The sequence below is a fragment of the Salvelinus sp. IW2-2015 genome, linkage group LG25, assembly GCF_002910315.2.
Source record: "Salvelinus sp. IW2-2015 linkage group LG25, ASM291031v2, whole genome shotgun sequence".
Taxonomy (NCBI): Eukaryota; Metazoa; Chordata; class Actinopteri; order Salmoniformes; family Salmonidae; genus Salvelinus; species Salvelinus sp. IW2-2015.
Window position 1 is genome coordinate 4,865,086 of NC_036865.1, and position 23,499 is coordinate 4,888,584.

The 23,499-nt window shown below is 42.3% G+C and overlaps 2 protein-coding genes across 2 annotated transcripts in view; both read right to left on the reverse strand.

Moving 5' to 3' along the window:
* Positions 1 to 3,940: 3,940 nt before the first annotated feature.
* Positions 3,941 to 23,499, reverse strand: part of LOC111951617 (sorbin and SH3 domain-containing protein 1) — a 73,577-nt gene continuing 54,018 nt past the window's right edge. The window contains 5 exon segments of the mRNA XM_070434876.1: positions 3,941 to 8,715; positions 10,067 to 10,173; positions 10,506 to 10,702; positions 11,335 to 11,433; positions 12,238 to 12,612. Coding sequence (XP_070290977.1) covers positions 8,648 to 8,715; positions 10,067 to 10,173; positions 10,506 to 10,702; positions 11,335 to 11,433; positions 12,238 to 12,612 — 846 coding nt within the window. The 3' untranslated portion in view covers positions 3,941 to 8,647.
* On the reverse strand, positions 16,987 to 23,428 carry LOC139022992 (vinexin-like). The gene is made up of 5 exons (XM_070434875.1): positions 23,253 to 23,428; positions 20,887 to 20,985; positions 20,011 to 20,063; positions 19,552 to 19,658; positions 16,987 to 19,298 (listed from the first exon to the last, which is right to left on the reverse strand). The coding sequence occupies exons 2-5, from the start codon at positions 20,932 to 20,934 to the stop codon at positions 19,231 to 19,233; spliced, it is 276 nt and encodes a 91-aa protein (XP_070290976.1). The 5' UTR covers positions 20,935 to 20,985; positions 23,253 to 23,428; the 3' UTR covers positions 16,987 to 19,230.

Below are 23,499 nucleotides of genomic sequence, written 5' to 3' on the forward strand. Positions count from 1 at the left end.
AAATTGATGAAATGTTACAATTTCCAATTTGTTGTTGTTTACATTAGCTAGGTGGCTAACGCTAAATTAGCTAGCTGGCTAACATTAGCTAGGCTACAGATTAGGGTTATGAGTTAGAGCATACTTAAATTCACACAGGACACCGGATAAGACAGGAGAAATACTCCAGATATAACAGACTGACCCTTGCCCCCCGACACATATACTATTGCAGCATAAATACTGGAGGCTGAGACAGGAGGGGTCAGGAGACAATGTGGCCCCGTCCGACGATACCCCCGGACAGGGCCAAACAGGCAGGATATAAACCCACCCACTTTGCCAAAGCACAGCCTCCACACCACTAGAGGGATATTTTGGTTTTAGACTTGGCGCTCCGGTACCGCTTGCTGTGTGGTAGCAGAGAAAACAGTCTATGACTTGGGTGACTGGAGTATCTGACAAGTTTTTGGGCTTTCCTCTGACACCGCCTATTATATAGGTCCCGAATGGCAGGAAGCTTGGCCACAGTGATGTACTGGGCCATACGCACTACCCTCTGTAGCGCCTTACGGTCAGATGCCGAGCAGTTGCCATACCAGGCGGTGATGCAACCTGTCAGGATGCTTTCGATGGTGCAGCTGAAGAACCTTTTGAGCATCTGGGGACCCATGCTAAATCTTTTCAGTCTCCTGAGGGGGAAAAGGTGTTGTCGTGCCCTTTTACGACTGTCTTGGTGTGTTTGGACCATGATAGTTTGTTGGTGATGTGGACACCAAGGAACTTGAAACTCTCGACCCGCTTCAACAGCCCTGTCGATGTTATTGGGGGCCTGTTCGGCCTGCCTTTTCCTGTAGTCCACGATCAGCTCTGTTGTCTTGCTCACATTGAGGGAGAGGTTGTTGTCCTGGCAGTGTGACCTCCTCCCCATATATTGTCTCATTGTTGTCCGTGATCAGGCCTACCACTGTTATGTTGTCAGCAAACTTAATGATGGTGTTGGAGTCGTGTTTGGCCACGCAGTCTTGGGTGAACAGGGAGTACAGGAGGGGACTAAGTACACACCCCTGAGGGGTCCCAGTGTTGAGGATCAGTGTGGCAGACATGTTGTTGCCTACCCTTACCACCTGGGGTCGGCCCATCAGGAAGTCCAGGATCCAATTGCAGAGGGAGGTGTTTAGTCCCAGGGTCCTTAGCTTAGTGGTGAGCTTTGTGGGCACCATAGTGTTGTACACTGAGCTGTAGTCAATGAACAGCATTCGTACATAGGTGTTCCTTTCATCCAGGTGGGAAAGGGCAGTATGGAGTGCGATTGAGATTGCGTCATCTGTGGATCTTTTGGGGCGGTATGCGAATTGGAGTGGGTCTAGGGTATACGGGAGGATGCTGTTGATGTGAGCCATGACCAGCCTTTCAAAGCACTTAATGGCTACCGACGTGAGTGCACGGCGTGGTAATCATTTAGGTAGTTTACCTTCGCTTCCTTGGGCACAGGAACTATGGTGGTCTGCTTGAAACATGTAGGTATTACAGACTCAGTCAGGGAGAGGTTGAAAATGTCAGTGAAGACACTTGACAGTTGATCCGCGCATGCTTTGAGTACATGTCCTGGTAATCCGTCTGGCCTGTGGCTTTGTGTATGTTGACCTGTTTAAAGGTCTTGCTCACATCGGCTACAGAGAGCATTATCACACAGTTGTCCAGAACAGCTGGTGCTCTCGTGCATGCTTCAGTGTTGCTTGCCTCAAAACGAACATAAAAGTGATTTAGCTCGTCTGGTAGTCTCGCGTCACTGGGCAGCTCACGTCTGGGTTTCCCTTTGTAGTCCGTAATAGTTTTCAAGCCCTGCCAAATCGATGAGCATCAGAGCCGGTGTAGTAGGATTCAATCTTAATGCTGTACTGAAGCTTTGCTTGTTTGATGGTTCGTCTGAGGGCATAGCGGGATTTCTTATAATCATCCGGATTAGTCTCCCACTCCTTGAAAGCGACAGCTCTAGCCTTTCGCTCAATGCTGATGTTGCCTGTAATCCATAGCTTCTGGTTTGGATATGTACGTACGGTCACTGTGGAGACGACATCGTCAATACACTTATTGATGAAGCCAATGACTGAGGTGGTATACTTCTCAATGCCATTGGATGAATCCCGGAACAAATTCCACTCTGTGCTAGCAAAACAGTCCTGTAGCATAGCATCCGTGTCATCTGACCACTTCTGTATTGAGCGAGTCACTGGTACTTCCTGCTTTAGTTTTTGCTTGTGAACAGGAATCAGGAGGATAGAATTATGGTCAGATTTGCCAAATGGAGGATGGGGGAGAGCTTTGTATGCATCTCTGTGTGTGGAGTAAAGGTGGTCTAGAGTTTTTCCTTTGGTTGCACATGTGACATTCTGGTAGAAATTAGGTAAAATGGATTTAAATTTGCCTGCGTTAAAGTCCCCGGCAACTAGGTGCGCCGCTTCTGGATGAGCATTTTCTTGTTTGCTTATGGCCTTATAGAGTTGGTTGAGTGCGGTCTTAGTGCCAGCATCGGTTTGTGGTGGTAAATAGACGTCTACGAATAATATAGATGAGAACTCTCTTGGTAGATAGTGTGGTCTATAGCTTATTATAAGGTACTCTACCTCAGGTGAGAAATATCTTGAGACTTCTTTAATATTAGACATCGCGCACCAGCTGTTATTGACAAATAGACACACACCCCAACCCCTCGTCTTACCAGATGTAGCTTCTCTGTTCTGCCGGTGCATGGAAAATCGCGCCAGTTTTATATTATCCGTGTCGTCGTTCAGCCACGACTCGGTGAAACATAAGATATTACAGTTTTTAATGTCTCGTAGGTAGGATAATCTTGATCGTAGGTTTGTCGATTTTATTTTCCAATGATTGCACGTTGGCCAATAGAACAGATGGCAGTGGGAGTTTACTCGCTCGCCTATGAATTCTCAGAAGGCAGCTGACCTCCGCCCCATTTTTCTCCGTCTTTTCTTCACGCAAATGATGGGGATTTGGGCCTGTTCCCCGGAAAGCAGTGTATCCTTCTCGTCGGACTCGTTAAAGGAAAAAGCTTCTTCCAGTTCGAGGTGAGTAGTCGCTGTTATGATGCCCAGAAGTTATTTTCGGTCATAAGAGTCAGTAGCAGTAACATTATTTACACAATAAGTTTAAAAAATAAGTTACAAATGCAAAAAAACGGACAAAATAGCATTAAAAGGGAAATCTGCAGTTGCTACATTCATTTTTGGACTTATAAATGAATGATATGTACCCATTGATTCTAATTCATTCATAGTTCAGCTGGCGTATCCCATCAGAACCCAAAATATAAGCTTATTGTATGCCAATGTTTGTAAACAAATACTAGATAGCCTCAAAACACGGTTGAAACTATAATTGTGATATCATGGATTGTCAGTCCTTGCATCGTTAGCTCAGTCTATGAATTTGAGAGTGGTTACATTTCTCCAGCCCCATCCCTCAGCTTTATACCGAAAGAGGGGTGTGGAGTACGCTTTATTGTTGTTTCAACTGCTGATTGCCGCTTGAACAATTTGCTAGCTACCTTCTTCATAGCAATACAAAACTTTTGGACTGCATTGATCACTTTCACTCAGGGGTTCAATTGGGATGTCGTTGGTGGTGTCTGCCTCCCTGTAGCCAAAACGGTTTACTTTTCCATGATCATTTAAACAAACATCTGTTCATTACTGACTGTGCTGTCGCCTCCATAATTCATTATATGATCAGTGTTACCCAGGACATCTTAGGTTACAGCATGTCTTTTTTGGAGTATACCTGTTCTGTGAGTCTGCGGTGTGCATGTGTTTGTGAAAAAATAATCAGAATAAGCTAAGTCAAACGATGTGTACAAATAGCTGTAAAACAGTTTTTTTTAACCCTTCAGTTGTTTCAAAGTTAGACCTTAACACAGGACATTAAGACACATGGTACTTCAGGATACTTTATATCGTTTATTAAATATTGCATAATACCGAAATATCAATAATATCACTGCAGTAAATAGTGTTGTCTTCATTTTAATATTGACATGGTAACAGCACCGCAAAAAATATGCAAACAAAACCTGTTGCAGGTTGAGTGTCTCGAAAAACGAATGAAAACATACTTATGATGATTAATAATTTACTTGAAGCGTTGTGTCACACTTTAGTCCAGTAGCTATCGTGTTCTTTAGTACATGTCTTCTCCCATCACAAATACTAAAAAACAACGGGGGAAACAATAGTAATATCCTTAAATATGACATATGGATACATTTCTGTGATAATCAATAAAAGCTAATGAAAATGAGGCACAATTTGCATCTGACACAAGGCATTTACGATCCTCATCAAATGGCAGCGTAACGTTACTTCATATGCATCAAACTGTCTGTGCTAAATAACTCTTCACTCTGTGCTTTGCCCAAAAAAATCATTCAGGTAAATAAGCCGGAACAACTGATAGAGCTTTATGTGACTTTTTCCCATCACTTGGATTCCATACTTCTTTATTATACATATTTACAATCCTTATTGTGCCAGGCTGTTTAATGGTTTACATGTTAATTCAAGCTGAAAGCACTGATCCTTTTTACATTATGTGTGTATACAGTACTCCACAATCATACATTCATACATCCTGTGATGTTTCATGGAGCACTTTATCACATCAACATTCTACACTGACTTGTAAAGGCTATCATACGATACCACAAGAGTGATTGCTTGTTGCCAAACGTCTATCATACAGCCAGTTTGATATGGAACAGACCTTTCCTTATTAAATTGTCCCTGGATCTCATAAGTTTTGTTTTAACTTCGGATGTCTGTGTTGGAGAAGGGTCATATCTATAGTGCAAGTGCTAGCATGGGGGAACCACATCATTAAATAGAACACATTGTGTTACACTGTATCTCTATGTGGTAAACAGCTCACAGCTGAGTCATAATACAACCGTCACTCAGGTTATCCTTCAGAAACATACGTTGTGGCAGTTATGTGCAGCAGACCAAGGGGAAATGTAAATGTAAGAAACGCTACTTACAAACACATGAATGGCCATACAGTCGAACCACATGAGGCTGCTGAGGGGAGGTCGGCTCATAATAATGGTTGGAATGGAGTAAATGGAATGGCGTTAAACACATGAAAAGCACGTGTTTGATGTGTTCGATACGATTCCATTGATTTCGTTCCAGCCGTTACTAGAGCCCGACCTTCCCAATTAAGTTATCACCGGACGCCTGTGAGTAGAACACCTCATCTAGGCTCCACTGTTGCCGCAAAATACTTCGTGATAGTCATATGAATGATTTAGAGACAAACTCAGCACAATGTAACTGGTTCGGTAAAAACAACCGTCAAACAAGACTATTCTCATCGATGTTGGCTATAAAAAAGCTAGGGATAAACGATGTTGAATGTTTTGAGTGTTGTATTGTCTCACGTCAATGACAAACGTTGTAACAGCTTGACAGAATTAAGCTTTCTATTCCTTTCAAGTACAACAGACAAATGAGTAAACAGGCCGAGCTGTACTTCATTGTAGAATAAATATCTCACAAAGGTAACACGATAGGGGGTAGCCACTTAAATAACTCCAAACCATGTCCCAATCTGGCTAGCTAACTTCATCAAGTGGATAAATAAAGATATGTAACATATAAATACTCTTAATCGGTATCACTCCAGGAACTAGATTAGTATTACTACTGTAAAAAGGTAATAATACGAGTTAGCTGTTGATAGTCTTACTGATATACTCTAATTTCAATTACACTGCCTAGTGTACCTAGACTGTCACTCATGACATTTAGGATTCCGCGGAAGAACACATAGCAGTTAGTCATAAAGAGGAAGAATTTGATATGACCAAGTTAAGAGAGAAGAACGTAGAGCTGCCACAACATAAGGCATCCTTTTTTCAATCTACCAAGTTTTCAGAATATACAGTATTCTGACATGGTGCATGCCTTTTAGCAGTTTACAAATCTGATGAAGCGTTCAAATTGGGGACCTCTGTCCTCACAGGAAGACTGCTTCGATGCGTTGATATCCGAATTCAAAGCAATCTTCCTTGAGGGAGTAGTCCAGCTCAAAGATAATTAGTCATGTTTTTCTTGTTGTGCCTAGACCTCAAAATAATGATGGCACTAACCTTTTCATGCGAAGAAAATTACATGTCGGATAAAATAAAAAATAATTTGTCGCTAAACTTTCCAAATGTTTTTTTTTGTCAGTCAAATTAATTATGCGAGAAATGGCGGTGGAAATACCTGTAATAAGAAAATATAGATATAATATCATATCAAGTTAACTTAGAGTCATGTGGTCGTCCCACTACAACTCGGGAAAGCATGCAGTTTATTAAGCTATAGATTAAATAAATTATGATGAACTTCACAAGGTGGTGAAAGTGCATGGAGATGAGCTTAATGCTCCATTCCAATAAATATTCTAGTGACATGATAATTGATGCTTGGCTGCTGTTTGACAATTCAAATAATCACATAATGTAGGCTAGCCTACCCACACTCTATCTGCGAACTTGGGGCTAAAAACGCACGTGCCAAGACCAGAGTGGGCATATTCTCTATATAACACAACATTCTTGTGACAAAACCTTCAGTAGCGTTGAAAATGCGATGGAAACACATTTCACTTTTTGGGGCATGGGAATTTAACCGCAAAAGTTATATTTATGTGCACTACGTCATCACGTCATCCACAACAAGTCAATTTGATTCAAACACATCTCTGGTGGGAAAATGTGCATATTGTTTTTATGCGGATTGTCGAATATTCACATTCAAATCTATCGCCAATTGGATGGGAACCTAGCTATTGATACAGTTAAGTGCTTTAAAAAAGTGGCATACCATGCCTGTCCTGTGGTTCCACTGGAGCCAGTCTAGTTTAGGCAGCTGTCTGCCACCAGCTACCTCACAGGAATCACAGAAGATCACGCACACTCACTCACTCATTAGCTCATACACACACAAGCTATCTTCATCAGGTACATACATAGCAGAGCCAGTCTTCCTGATTGCATTCATTACTTCATCTGACAGAAAGCTTAGCTAATATGTTTGATCATTGGGATTTCTATCATGCAGATGAACATGCTCAAATTATAGTACAGACCTTGAATAGAAACCAGAGGCAATACTAAAATGGCATTGGAAGCTTTTGGACTACACTGAGGTAAGAGTGTTCTGCTATATTTTATAAAGACTACAAGCCTACATTGTCACAAACATAGCTTTCTAACTTTTAGTGCATTCTGAGCTAACAAAATCAAGCCATTCCACGATGATACACAATATAGCAGGCCTATAAATTTGTTTCTTTAAGTTCGCTGTCAGGTCAATGGGTTTTTGAAATTTAAACCAAGGAATATGGTCTGTTGGACACTGTCCAAGTAGGTGCCATCACATACAGGCTGGTACCTTCATGGTATGTCCAACCAAACACTACATGGGTTTTCCTAGGGGGAAAAAATTGTCTTCTAGACGGCTTAGCAAGTCATGTCAACCTTCAAATATATCTGCATTCAAAGTTAAATAAAACGACTTTTCCCAACATAGGTCCTGAAAGGTAGCTGATGAATAACAGCTCCTATTTCTCTAGTGCATCAACTACACATTTGAGCCCTCCTGATCCATCATGGAGGTTATAAGAACCGCTCTCTTGATCCATAAACTGCTCTGCTACTGCTCCCTCATATAGATAGACATTCATGTGCTTCAAAAATACTTTGTATAGTAGTTAACAAATGACAAGAACACACCGCAAGTACTATACCTACTGTATAAGAATATACAGTGTACAAAACATTAGGAAAACCTGTTCTTTCCATGACAGACTGACCAGGTGAATCCAGGTAAAACCTATGATCCCTTATGACACTTGTTGAATACACTTTAAATCAGTGTAGATGAAGGGGATGAGACAGTTGAGATATGAATTGTGTATGTGTGCTATTACGAGGGCAAGACAAAAGATTTAAGTGCCTTTGAACGAGGTATGGTAGTAGGTGCCAGTCGCACTGGTTTGAGTGTGTCAAGAACTGCAACAATGGTGGGTTTTTCACGCTCAACAGTTTCCCTTGTGTATCAAGAATAGTCCACCACCCAATAGACATCCAGCCAACTGGACACAATTGTGGGAAGCATTGGAGTCAACATGGGCCAGCATTCCTGTGGAACGCTTTTGACACCTCGAGTCCATGCCCCGATGAATTGAGGCTGTTTTGAGGGTAAAGGGGGGTGCAGCTCAATATTAGGAAGGTGTTCCTAAATGTTTTGTACACTCAGTGTATACCGCAGTGTGTGACATTTAATTGTTTTACTAAAAATTCCATTGTCAGAATATCATATGATAAATTCAGCCATGTACTGTGCAGGACGTGGTTAAGGTATGTGTACACCACACTGACGATTGGGCAGAGTGTCAACAGCTAGCTTTCTCCTATTGCCACCTCATGCACATTAACATACCTCAGACCAAACTGATCACTTACATTAGACAAACGTCTTCACTTGACTAAATGACTGTCCTAATTTAAACAGTCAAGAGTAAAAGTAATTATTTCCCAACACTCAACAGGCAACCAAGGGTTAGAGCTAGGTTCTCCTCACACTATAAAATGTTTGTTGACAGGTTATAAGTTGACCTCTTTTACGTAATTTCCTGGAAACGTGCCAAACTGTTTTGTCCTCTTCGAGGTACCTGAAAACGAAACAACAACAACATTTGTTAGTCTTTGCAATCAAATATGCCTACTTATGTGATATAATAGCAAGCACTACCATTGAGTACATAAACACATACGTTTTGAACTCTACGGGCTCTATCTTTGAGCCAAACGCACGCTCTTTGGCAATTCCGAGTTGTTAAAAACCAGCGCTTTGCTATGGCGCCAGGGTTGGTAATTGACCTATCTTATATCAGCTCGCTTGCTCTGAGGTGGAAGGGGTGGAAATATTTGATGTGTGTCATTAAAAACATGTGCCAATTTCAAGTAGCGCTACTGGTGATATTTAAGACTCACTAAAAGCTGGTTTAGCAGTAATCCAATTGGTTATGGCATCGATTTTGTCAGCGGAGGCGCATAGTAGCCTAATCAGTAGCCTATTACCAATGTTTTATTAAACAATATTCAATGTATAGGACAAACATCCATGCCTCCTGCCGAAGAGCCCTTATGCCTACGTGTGCACCAGTGGAGGCTGCTCTGGGGAGGATGGCTCATAATAATGGCTGGAACTGAGCGAATTTAATGGCATCAAACACGTGGAAACATGTAATTGAAGAATTTGATACCGTTCCACCTTTTCCGCTCCGGCCATTACCATGAACCCGTCCTCCCCAATTAAGATGCCTCCTATGGTTGGTTGGTTTGCTTTATGTTCATGGAACATTATACACTGTCTTTATAGGCCTCATCAATAGCCTAGTGAATTTAATCTTGCTTATTGACTATGTTTGGCATGTCCATGTCCAATTTACAGTAGGCCTAGCCCCTACAGCCCCTACAAAACAATGTATTTCCGTATTGAAGCAATGCAATTAGAACAATGTGGACTGCAAACATATTCAACATATTTAGCAAATACGGGGGAGGCTATTTAACGAACTAGTTGAGTTGATGACAACGCAATACATAAAAGATCGTAAATACACAACTTAAAGTGACCACATATTTAGCCATTAAGCACGTTCTGATTGGCCAGTGAGGTGTCAAGCCGCGACGCATCCACAACTTGTTTATTCATCAAGACCCAGCTACTGCCTGCTACTGCGCCAATAATTCCGGTTGTGAAAATAGCTAAAATATTTTTGACACACCCCAAAACCTATAGCGCTACTGCCAGCGCTAAGATTGACCATTGTGTTAGGTTTGTGAAAATAGAGCCTGATGTGTTTGAACCTCCTCCATATGCGAATTTCCAAGAAACTACCCACATGGCAGTTTTACACTCTACTGTCACTCTGCTGTCACTCTGCTGTAACCCTATATGGATGAATGTGACTATGACCATATCTTTGGGGAATCCATCCTGAGCCCCCAGGCACATACCAACAAACCAGCCATCATCGCACTTCTCCATGACACTGACAAGATCTCCCTCCTGCAGCTCCAGCTCATCTTCATTCTGTGGCACGTAACTGTACAAAGCCTGGAAACTGTAGGATAACATTACATGAAGTCAGAACTACAACCACAAAAGGACTTGAGAGACATAGAATCAAAAACAAAATATGAGATGTATTTACAAGACCAGGGTAGTGTTCAATAGGCACTAAATGGATTAAAACCAACTGAAACAGGGAGCGACTACTGGGACTCATTTTAGTTTTCTATTGCAAAGCATTTTAAAATATTTTCCGTGGCATGCCCTAATGAACATGACTCGGTTGAACTGGGGCCTTAAGTCAGAGTACAACAGTAAAACAGAAACCAGAGTATCCAGAGCTCAGACTAGATGTAGGGACAGACGTCAGACGGCCATACTCACATTCCACAGCTGAGACGGCTTGGCTCCGGGCTGCTGCTGTGGGACTGGGGTTGCTGGGAAATGATGAGAGATTGTTTACTGGGGTGAAGGGGGGGCAGGAGTCTGTGGAGGACAGAGTCATTGGGGTGGGGGGAGAGGGTGCTGCAGTACCTCACCGAGGTCTCGGCTATATTCATGATCTCATTACACACCGCCTCCTAGTGACAGTGGTCAGGTCAGAGGTCAGAGAGAGAATTCCCAGTCAGCCCAGAAGGAGAGATGAAGGAGTTGGGTAGAGGGGCAGGGCAGGGAGTTAGAGGGTGCACAGGAAGAAGGAAGGTAGGAGGTCCAGTGAGTAGCAAGGCAGAAAGGGAGGGATCCGTTAGAAACCAGGAAAAACCAGGAAAGTCGTGAAACACCAGAAGAGATGGTGGTGGAGTCCGGCCGAGGGGTAAGCATGGAAGAGCAAGACACTAGAGTGAGTGGCATATAGAATGAACACAGTCACAACGAACTATTAGTTCACGTCTGATACTATTCAAAAGATGATATGCACAATTAGTGGGGAGGAAAAGATGACAGCAAGGTCATGCAATAATGCTGTCATATTAATCTTATTGACTTGTTCTTCACAGAAACTCAACGTAACAGTCTAAAGCTGAGATGGGGTTTAGGATAAACGATTAGTTAAGTGATGAAGTTCAGTTAAAATAACAGTGACAAGTTAAAGCAAGCGATCATCATAGATCATGATAAATAAATCCCCACCACATATTGCTTGTCCAGAAATACCAGACATATCAATTTTCAAACATTATCGTCGCCCACAAAAGGCAAATCGGCACCTTACCGTGAATGAGTTAGCATTCATGTTGTTGTCCTGGATGTCAAACAACATGACAGGGCTTCTGGAGGTTCTTCCATGGTAGTCGCTGTCATTCTTCACCAGCTGTAAGAGGGAACACACACATTAGACTCGATGGTTCACAAATAGGAGTTCCCCACTGGGCACAGATGTCAATTCAACGTCTATTCTACGTTGGTTCCATGTCATTTCATTGAAATTACATGGAAACAACGTTGATTCAACCAGTGTGTGCCCAGTGGGTGATGTCTGGAAGGTGCAATTCATTTCCAACAGCGTGCTGTAAACACAATCGTAGTGGAAGTCAATTTACACTGTTTGTTAGAAAAATCCATAGACATATCTCTCAAACAAAAGTTATTTTCTGTAAAAACATTCATACATTTGTTTCAGACTGTTCGCGAACCAGTCTTAATCCTCAAATAGTATTCAAATTGGCTTCTCTATGACATTATTTTCCAATATGATGGTATAATTGTGGGGGTCAAGAATCTGCAACCCCTGTGAATCATTCAACACATTAAAAAAATACAAATCATGCACGGTCACATGGTTTTCATTCCAAACACCTGAGATAAATCTTCATATGAAAACCCAATTTAACACTCAAACATGTGCATGTTAGTGGCGCACACACACACAAAAAAAAACATGCAGTCCAAAATATGACACAGGAGTCGTGTAAGCTCTGCTGACTGCATTGGAGGAAGGTCAACCTTAGGTCAACATTACAGTTAGTTGTCATTCACTATCTATTGCACAATTATCTATCTAGAGGCAGCAACAACGGAAACATCCTATTATTGTGGCTCATGGAGGGAAGAACTCCAGTTCTAACCACAGTGAGCCCGAGATGCAACACTGCACACCATGCAGTTGATCAGATACCTCTGCAGGGCTATTTCGCCAGCTGCCCAGGGCATCGCGGCCAGTGCCCCTGTCTCCCTCTGCCCCCTCCCCCTCCATCAACTCCCTCTCCAGGATGCTCAAGGGGCTGGCCCCTGTCAACCAGCTCTCCAGGCCCGCCCCTCCACAGGGGCTCAGGCTACGGGACAGACGAGGAGAGGGAGGGGAGAGAAGGAAGTCCTCCCCCTGGGGCGGGGTGAAGGTGAGGAAAGGGGTGGCCGAGCCAGGGCGGGGCGGGTAGGGCGGGGGCAGGGGGGAGGCGGAGGGGGAGGCCATGGGGGAGATGCAATAGGGGCTGCCGCAGATGGGGGGCACGGGGCTGGCAGACTTGGAGGGGGGCNCCCACAAAAAAAAATCCTTCGGGAACAACAGAGAACAGCTTCATGTGACTTTTCCCATCGCTTGCATCGCATACTTCTTTATTATACATATTTACAATTCTTATTGTGCCAGGCTGTTTAATGTTTAACATGTTAATTCAAGCTGACAGCACGGATCCTTGTTACATAACGAGTGTTATACAGTACTCCACAATCGTACATTCATACATCCTGCGATGCTTCACGGAGCACATTATCCCATCAACATTTTACACTGACTTGTGAGGCTATGATATGATACCACAAGAAGAGGGATTGCTTGTTGCCAAAGTCTATCATACAGTCAGTTTGACATGGAACAGACCTTTCCGTGTTCAATTGTCTCGGGACCTTATTCTGTAAGCTTTGCTTTGACTTTGGATGCCATTGTCTCTGAGTTGGAGATGGGTAGTAATAGCTATAGCGCAAGTGCTAGCATGGTGGAAACCACAGAATTAAATAGAACACATTTTTTTTATACTGTATCTCTATGGGGTAAACAGCTCACAGCTGAGTCACAATACAACCACTCGGATTATCCTTCAGAAACAAGTTATGGAAGTTATGTACAGCGAACCAAGGGGAGAAATACTGAAATTTACAAACACATGAATGGCCATACAGTAGAAACGATCATCTATGTTCTGTATCTCTACACCGTCTCTACTGTATCTCTAGAGTCACAATACTACCACTCGGATTATCCTTCAGAAACAAGTTATGCAAGTTATGTACAGTGAACCAGGGGGAGAAATACCGACATTTACAAACACATGAATGGCCATACAGTAGAAACCCTCATCTATGTTCTCCTAGTGCTGCAAAATACTTCTTGATAGTCATATGAATGATGTAGAGACAAACTCAGCAACTTAGTACAATGTAACTGGTTTCGTTAAAAACAACTGTCACACAAGACTATATTCTCATCAATGTTGGCAATTGGCAGTTAACAAGCTAGGGAAAAACAATGATGTTGAATGTTTGGGTGTTGTATTGTCTCATGTCGATGACAAACACTGTAACAGCTTGACAGAGTGGAGCTTTCTATTCCTTTCAAGTACAACTGAAAGATGAGTAAACAGGCAGAACTGTACTTAAATATCTCACAAGGTAACTTGATAGGTGGCAGCCACTAAAGCCTTAATGCTCAAATCAGTTTTGTTTTTCAAATTCGTCTTGGAATACCGACTGTCCAAACAGCAGGTTACAAGTGAGTGACTAAATCGGATGTGTGTGTGTTCAGATGGCAGTCATTTGCTGACATGGCTACACGCTAGTTGTCATAGTAATGATGGTGTGTGTTCAGAGGTAAAGGCTGATTGGTGGTGGTGCTCGTGCTTCCTATCACTCAGAAGCTATGTAGCAAGCTAAGTTGATAACAATTCCTGCCATGGAGGTTTCCCAGTTGCTTTGAATGCTCAAAGTCAGTGTAAGAACACTTTTAAAGCCTCAAAGGATAAGATGATCCAACTTTCAAAACAAATAATTTTTTTGGCTCGCCACAGCAGCGAACTACGTAGCTAGGTAGCTGTTTAAGCTTTCTAGAACATTCACTCATTTGTTTGTAAACAATTAACAAGCTAGTTAGTTACCACATGTTCTTGTCAAATGGTCAACAAAGTAGCTAGTAGTTAGCCAAATAAGTCTAAAAACCACTTGAGGGCAAATAAATCAGATTCGACCATTAAGACAAGTCACATGGCCAGGAATCAGATATGTATCTGACTTCAAACCACCTTCGAAATGTGGCTTTAAATATCAAGATTCCATGTGGTTTTTGGCTGTTCAGACTGCAGGACAAAGAAAAGATTTGAATCGGAAATGAAAATAAATAGGATTTGAGTCACTTCAAACTGACAATGTGAACATGGCATTAATAGCTTTAAACGATATTTAACGCAAGTCATCATTAACTTTTACTGCCTCAGAAACCCGGATCCGGGAGCACCCCCCACCCCCCACACACTAATTAGCATACCTAGCATAGCTTCAAAAGTAGATAGTAGCATCTAAATATCATTAAATCACAAGTCCAAGACACCAGATGAAAGATACAGATCTTGTGAATAAAGCCACCATTTCAGATTTTTAAAATGTMTTACAGGGAAGACAAAATATGTAAATCTATTAGCTAAACACGTTAGCAAAATACACCACTATTCTAACTCCATCAGTTTCTTACTCCTTCAGGTGCTATCACTAATTCGGCTCAACTAAGATATTGATATCCACTAACCAAGAAAAAACCTCTTCAGATGACAGTCTGATAACATATTCATGGTATAGGATAGTTTTTGTTAGAAAAAAGTGCATATTTCAGGTAGAATCACAGTTTACAATTGCACCCACCATCACAAAATCGACTAGAATTACTAGATAGAGCAACGTGTATGACCAATTTACTCATCATAAAACATTTCATAAAAATAGACAAAGCATAGCAATGGAAAGACCCAGTTCTTGTGATTTCAGACCATATTTCAGATTTTCTAAGCGTTTTTCAGCGAAACACAATAAATCGATAAGTTAGCATACCACATGAACAAACGTTCCAGAGCATGATTCAGCCAAAGAGCGCTATAAACGTAATCACCGCCAAAATATATTAATTTTTTCACTATCTTCAGAATTCTTCCGATGACACTCCTGTAACATCATTTTACAATACATATACAGTTTGTTCGAAAAGGTGCATATTTAGCCATACAAAACCGTGGTTAACAATGAAAATACTAGGAATCAAGCCTCAATATGTCTGACGTCATCTATCAGAGTGATCTAGTTTAATTGAAAGCTAATCATATACTTGACTAAAAAATACAGGGTTTACAGGAATCGAAGACAAATTAGTTCTTAATGCAACCGCGGATTTACATTTTAAAATTATCCTTACTTTTCAATACAGGGTGGCAAGTGAAGCTATACCAAACAAAATGGCGAATTATGCGTTTAAAATATTTCCACAGAAACACGGTTTATCATATTAATATTGCTTACTTTGAGCTGTTCTTCCATCATATCTTTGGGCAATGTATCCTTTCTATGTTATAAACGTCTTTTGGTCGATAGATGTCCTCTGTCCTTCGAAATGTCCAGCACCAACGACCGACTCCCTAAAACGTGTGTCCAAACTTTCAGAACGCACAACAAAGAAATTCCTCAAAATCGCACTAAACGGATATAAATTGATATAAAACGGTTCAAATTCACTACATTATGATGTTTTTAACAACTATACGACTGAAAACATGACCGGAGAAATATTGCTGGTTAGAAAACGACTTGGAACGAGACAGGTCCGATGGCCTTCACGCTTGAGGCGCACATTGAGAAAGAGGGGTCTCTGTACATTTTTGTCATTTCTAATGGCTGTGAACGTCCCATCGATTTCATTGAAAACGTGATGACGTACAGACACCCAGAGGAAGACGTAGGCAGTGTCGTTCTTCATAGCATTCACTGTGGCTTATAAACAGATACGACCAGATCAGAGGTAAAAATTTCTGAAATCTGAACCCTGTCATGAAAAGTGCTGTAAAAATTGTTCTGTACCACTCAGAGACAAAATTCCAACTTCTATAGAAACTAGAAGGTGTTTTCTATCCAATAATAACAATAATATGCATATTGTACGATCAAGAATTTAGCACGAGGCAGTTTAATTTGGAGACACAAATATGCTAATGCGGAACAGCACCCCCTATAGTTGCAAGAGGTTAATCATTAAGTAGATTAAGTATTACTATAAAGGTAATAATACTAGTTAGATGTTGATACTCTTATGACAGATATACTTCTTTTGTCTTAGAAACACGTTTAAATTCTATTGCCTAGTGAACCCAGACTACTGTCACTCATGACATTGAGGATTCCTTTGAAGAACGCATAGCAGTGAGTCATAAGGAGGAATAATTTGATACGAACAAAGTAAGAGAGGAGAAAGTAGAGCCGCCACGACACAATACATTCTTATATCAATCTGCTGCGTTTTTAGGATATATTCTGACGTATGGTGGCTGTTACCGGCGTAGTGATCTAATGTAGCCCTCAGATTGAGGACCTCTGTCCTCACAGGAAGACTGTCTCGATGCGTTGATATCCGAATTCAAAGCAATCTTCACTGAAGGAGCAGTCCAGTTCAAAGATAATGAGTGATGTTTTTCTGGTTGTACCTGCTGGCCTCCAAATAATAATGGCATTGATATAGTTTAATGCTCTTAAATAGCTTAGCACTCTCAGATGCTACACTGAGGCTACACATAGCCTACTGTGTATAAAAGGCCCCTGTATCCAACAATATTGGGATATATAATTTGTCAAATGTAAAAAGTAAAATGCTCACAAATTAAAATCAATCGTTACTCAAACAAAGAGTTACATTTACATTTTAATCATTTAGCAGACACTCTTATCCAGAGCGACGTACAGTTAGTGCATTTATCTTAAGATAGCTAGGTGGGTCAACCACATATCACAGTCATAGTAAGTACATTTTTCCTCAATAAAGTAGCTATTAGCAAAGTCAGAGCTAGTAAGGGGGAAAAAAGTAAAGTGCGAGTGTTAGTTCACGAAAGGCTTTTTTAAACTTCAAATGAATTAGTATACAATTGGTGTGAGGAGAAAGCTCAAAAATGACCTCGGGGCGGAAGTTAAGTGCTTTAAATTAAAAAGAGTGGCATACCACCCCTGTCCTGTGGTTTCACTGGAGCCAGTATAGCTTAGGCAGCTGTCTGCCACCAGCTACCTCACAGGAATCACAAAAGATCAGACAGCTAATGTTACTTCTAATTTTAAGGGACAGATATGCTGTACAAGATGACAGAAAATCTTTTTTTGATAAGAGATGTGCGACACATAGGTGTGACACACAGGCGTATACGCTTGCTTGCACGTACACTCCTTCATACCCATGCGCGATCTCTCTTAATCAGGTATGTACATAGCACAACCAGTCTTCCTGATTGTATTAATCACTTCAACTGACAGAAAGCTTAGCTAATATTAGCTAACGTGTTTGAGCATTTCCAGATTTCTATCATATACATGAACATGCTCGAATTATAGTACACACCTTGGTTAGAAAACAAAGGCAATACTAAAATGGCATTGGAAGCTTTTGGACTACACTGAGGTAAGAAACGCTCTGCTATTTTACGAAGACTACAATTCTACATTGACTACATTGTCAAAAACATAGCTTTATAGTTTTCAGTGCATTCTGAGCGAATAAAACCAAGCCATTCCACGATTCTACAAATGTGTTTTTTTTTTAGAAGTTCACTGTCAGGTCAATGGGTTTTCGAAATTCGAATCAAGGAATATGGTTTGTTGGACACTGTCCAAGTATGTGCCGTCACACACAGCCTGATACCTCCATGGTATGTCTAACCAAACACTACTAGTTACCGGGTTTACCTAGGAAAAACATTCGTCTTCTAGACGACTTAGCATGTCATGTAACCGTCAGATGCATGTGTCCGCATTCAAAGTTAATGAAAAATGCTTTCGCCAAAAAAGGTCCTGAAAGGTAGCTGATGAATAACAGCTCATATTTCTCTAGCTCATCAACAACACATTTGAGCCCTCCTGATCCATCATGGTAGTTATAAGATCCACTCTCTTGATCCATGAACTGCTCTGCTGCTGACCCCCCATATACTGTAGATAGACATTCATGCGCTTCAAAAAATACTTTGTGTAGTAGTTAACAATCACAATGACACACCGCAGCTACTATATATACACTGTACAAGAATACTGACTGAGTGTACAAAACATTAAGAACACCTTCCTAATATTGAGTTGTTGAAAGCATGTTGAAAGCGTTCCACAGGGATGCTGGCCCATATTGATTCCAATGCTTCCCACAGTTGTGTCAAGTTGGCTGGATGTCCTTTGGGTGGTAGACCATTCGTGAAACACACGGGAAGATTGAGCATTAAAAATCCCAGCAGCGTTGCAGTTCTTGACACAAACCGGTGCGCCTGGCACCTACTACCATACCCTGTTCAAAGGCACTTAAATATTTTGTCTTGCCCATTCACTCTCTGAATGGCACACATACACAATCCATGTCTCAATTGTCTCAAGGATTAAAAATGCTTCTTTAACCTGTCTCCTCCCCTGCATCTACACTGATTTGAAGTGGATTTAACAAGTGACATCAATAAGGGATCATAGCTTTCACCTGGATTCACCTGGTCAGTCTATGTCATGGAAAAATCTTGTGTTCATAATGTTTTGTAAACTCATTGTATAACGTAGTCTGTATGTGTTGACATTTTGGGAGGAGTTTTTTTACTACAAGTTCCATTGTCAGAATATTATTTTATAAATTCAGCCATGTACTGTATAGGATATGGTTGGAGTATGTATACACCACACTAACGTTTGGGCAATGAGTCAACAGCAAAGCTTCCTCCTGTCTTCGCCTCATGTACATTAACATACCTCACACCAAACTGATCACTTACACCAGACAAACGTATTCACCTGGCTGAATGACTATCCTAATTTAAACAATCAAGCGCAATAGTAATGCCTTCCCAAAACTTGAATGGTAACCAAGGGTTAGAGCTGGGTTCTCCTCACACTATAAATGTTTGTTGACAGGTTACAAGTTGACCTCTTTCACGTAGTTTCCTGGAAACGTGCCAAACTGTTTGGTCCTCTTTGAGGTACCTGGGAATGAAAAACAACAACAACATTTGTTAGTCTTTGCACTCAAATGTGCCTACTCAGGCAGAACCAATGTAAGTTGTGCACTCTATTGAACTCTATGTGTTTGAACATCTATGTGAGAATTTCTGAGAAATGACAAACATGGAAGTTTAACCCTCTGCTGTCACTCTGCTGTCACCCTATATGGATGGATGTGACACAGTGATTATGACTATATCTTCGGGCAATCTATCCTGAGGCCCCAGGCACATACCAACAAACCAGCCGTCATCGCACTTCTCCATTACGCTGACAAGATCTCCCTCCTGCAGCTCCAGCTCATCTTCATTCTGTGGCACGTAACAGTACAAAGCCTGGAAACTGTAGGGTAACACTACATAAAGTCAGAAATACAACCATAAAAGGACTTGAGAGACATAATATCAAAAACGATAAAAGAAATGTATTTACCAAACCAGGGCCGTGTTCATTAGGCACCAAACGGATTGAAACCAACTGAAACAGAGGGACTACTGGGACTTATCCCACCCCTAAAAACGCTCATTTTCATTTTTTCGTTGCAAAGCTTTCAAAAACTTTTCCCGTTGCGTGCCCTAATGAACATGACTCTTGAACTGGGGCTTTGAATCCTTTAGTCGGAGTATAACAGTATAACAGTAACAAGTGTATCCAGAGCTAGACGTAGGGACAGACTTCAGACGGCCATACTCACATTCCACAGCTGAGACGACCTGGCTCCGGGCTGCTGCTGTGGGACTGGGGTTGCTGGGAAATGATGAGAGATTGTTTACTGGGGTGAAGGGGGGGCAGGAGTCGGTGAAGGACAGAGTCATGGGGGTGGGGGGAGAGAGTGCGGCAGTACCTCACCGAGGTCTCAGCTATATTCATGATCTCATTACAAACCGCTTCCTAGTGACAGTTGTCAGGTCAGAGGGAGAATTCCCAGAATTTCCACAGAATTCCCAGTCAGCCCAGAAGAGGAGAGATTATGGAGTTGGGGAGAGGGTTGGGGCGGGGCAGGGAGTTAGAGGACGTACAGGAAGAAGGAAGGTAGGATGTCCGGTGAGTAGCAAGGCAGAAAGAGAGGGGTCCGTTAGAAACCAGGAAAAACCAGGAAAGCCGTGAAACACCAGGAGAGATCGTGTTGGAGTCCGGCAAAGGGGTACGCATGGAAGAGCAAGACAGTAGAGTGAGTGGCATGTAGAATGTACACAGTCACAATGAAATATTAGTGAACGTCTGATACCATTCAAAATAAGACATGCACAACCAATGGAGAGGAACAGATGGCAGCAAGGTCATGCAAGAATGCTGTCATATTAATCTTATTGACTTTTATTTTTTTATTTTTTTACAGAAAATCGAAATAAAAGTCGGAAGCTGAGTGATGCGGTTTAGGATAAACGATTCGTTAAGTGATGATGTTAAGTCAAATGAATATCTTGACGTTGATGAGTTAAAGGAAACGATCGCCGTAGATCATCGAGAAACGAACCCCCACCGCATATTTCCAATCCAGAAATAACAAACATATACGTACATTGTCTAATAGTATAGTCAGCCCACGACATGCAAACCAGCACTTTACCTCAAATGAGTTGGCATTCATGTTGTTGTCGTGGATGTCAAACAACATGACAGGGCTCCTGGAGGTTCTACCATGGTAGTCACTCTCATTCTTCACCAGCTGCAAGAGGAACAACACACACATTAGACTCATGCATGGATCGCAAATAGGAGTTCATGTCTACAGGACGCAATTCATTTTCAACAGCGTGCGCTGTAAACAGAATTGCAGTGGAAGTCAATTCACACTCTTGGTTAGACGTACACTATACATACAAAAGTATGTGGACACCCCTTCAAATTAGTGGATTCGGCGATTCCAGCCACACCCGTTGTTGACAGGTGTAAAAAAAAATCGAGCACACAACCATGCAATCTCCATAGACAAATAATCGCAGTAGAATTACCTTACTGAAGAGCTCAGTGACTTTCAACGTGGCACCGTCGTAGGATGCCACCTTTCCAACAAGTCAGTTCATCACATTTCTAGGAGCAACAACGGCTCAGGCGCAAAGTGGTAGGCCACACAAACTCACAGATCGGGACCGCCGAGTGCTGAAGCGCATAAAAATGTACTGTGCTCGGTTGCAACACTCACTAACGAGTTCCAAACTGCCTCTGGAAGCAACGTCAGCACAATAACTGTTCATCAGGAGCTTCATGAAATGGGTTTCCATGGCTGAGCAGCCGCACATAAACCTAAGATCACCATGCGCAATGCCAAGTATCGGCTGGAGTGGTGTAAAGCTCGCAGTCCATTGGACTCTGGAGCTGTGGAAACGCGTTCTCAGGAGTGATGAACCACGCTTCACCATCTGGCAGGCAGACCGACAGACGAATATGGGTTTGGCGGATGTCTGGAGTTTGGGGAAGGCCCTTTGCTGTTTCAATATGATCTCCCGGGTGGCGCAGTGGTCTAGGGCACTGCATCGCAGTGCTAGCTGCGCCACCAGAGTCTCTGGGTTCACGCCCAGGCTGGGCTGGGTTCGCGCCCAGGCTCTGTCGCAGCCGGCCGCAACCGGGAGATCCGTGGGGCGACGCACAATTGGCATAGCGTCGTCCGGGTTAGGGAGGGTTTGGCCGGTAGGGAGGGTTTGGCCGGTAGGGATATCCTTGTCTCAGTATGTAAAAAAAATAAATAATAATAAATAAAAATAAATAAATAAAATAAATAATAATAAAATGTATGCACTCTACTGTAAGTCGCTCTGGATAAGAGCGTCTGCTCTTGGCCGGTAGGGATATCCTTGTCTCAGTATGTACAAATGTAATAAAATGTATGCACTCTACTGTAAGTCGCTCTGGATAAGAGCGTCTGCTAAATGACTAAAATGTAAATGTAAAAAAATGACAATGCCCGTGCACAAAGCGAGATCCATACAGAAATAGTTTGTCGAGATCGGTGTGGAAGAACTTGACTGGCCTCTACAGAGCTCTGACCTCAACTCCTTCGAACACCTTTGGGATGAATTGGAACGCCGACTGTGAGCCAGGCCTAAACGCCCAACGTTAGTGCCCGACCTCACTACTGCTCTTGTGGCTGAATGGAAGCAAGTCCCCGCAGCAATGTTTGCGACATCTAGTGGAAAGCCTCCCCAGAAGAGTGGAGGCTGTTCTAGCAGCAAAGGGGGGACCAACTCCATATTAATTTCCCTTAATTTTGTAATGAGATGTTCGACGAGCAGGTGTCCACATACTTTTGGTAATGTAGTGTGTCTCTCGAACAAAAGTAATTTTCTATTTAAAAAAACAATCACAAAATGTATATGTTCTATAAAAACATTCATACACTTGTTTCATATTGTTCCCAAATCAAACTTGATCGTCAAATAGTAATCAAATTGGCTCCTCTACGACAATATTTTACAACATCCCACTGGGTACACACTGGTTGAATCAATGTTGTTCCCACGTCATTTCAATGAACGGTGGAATAGAGGTTGAATTGACGTCTGTGCCCAGTAGAGATGATGCTATAGTGGTGGGGGGGGGGGGGGGGGGGTGGGGGGGGTCAAAAATTCTGCAACAACTCCCTGAATCATTCAACACATTTCAAAAATACAAATCATGCACAGTCACGTGGTTTTCATTCCAAACGCCTGAGGAGATCATGTACCGCTCAACCATGTGCATGTGAGTAGGAACACACAAGAAAACATGCAGACCAAAATATGACACAGGAGTCGTGTAAGCTCTGGTGACTGCATTGGAGGGGTCAACATTAGTTCAACATTACAGTTAGTCACAATTCACTGTCTATTTGCACAATTATCATCTAGAGCATCATCAATGAAAACATCCTCTTATTGTGGCTCATGGAGGTCAGATCTCCAGTTCCACAGTGAGCCTGAGACGCCAACACTGCACACCATGCAGTAGGCCAGATACCTCTGCAGGGCTATTTCGCCAGTAGCCCAGGGCTTCGCGTCCAGTGCCCCTGTCTCCCTCGCCCCCTCCCCCTCCATCAAATCCTCTCCAGGAGGCGCAAGGGACTGGCCCCTGTCAGCCAGCTCTCCAGGCCTACCCCCCCACAGGGGCTCAGACTGCGGGACAGACGAGGAGAGGGAGGGAGAGAAGGAAGTCTCCCCCTGGGCGGGGTGAAGGTGAGGTAAGGTGGCCGAGCCAGGGCGGCGGG

What these genes read in the sequence shown, in the direction of transcription:
- LOC139022992 (XM_070434875.1), bottom strand. Translation starts at nt 20,934, where the DNA reads ATGTTGTTTGACATCCACGACAACAACATGAATGCCAACTCATTTGAG. An exon ending in TGAATGCCAACTCATTTGAG is followed by an intron (nt 20,064 to 20,886) that starts GTAAAGTGCTGG and finishes ATCATTTCCCAG; the next exon opens with CAACCCCAGTCCCACAGCAG. An exon ending in GGTCGTCTCAGCTGTGGAAT is followed by an intron (nt 19,659 to 20,010) that starts GTGAGTATGGCC and finishes GTTACCCTACAG; the next exon opens with TTTCCAGGCTTTGTACTGTT.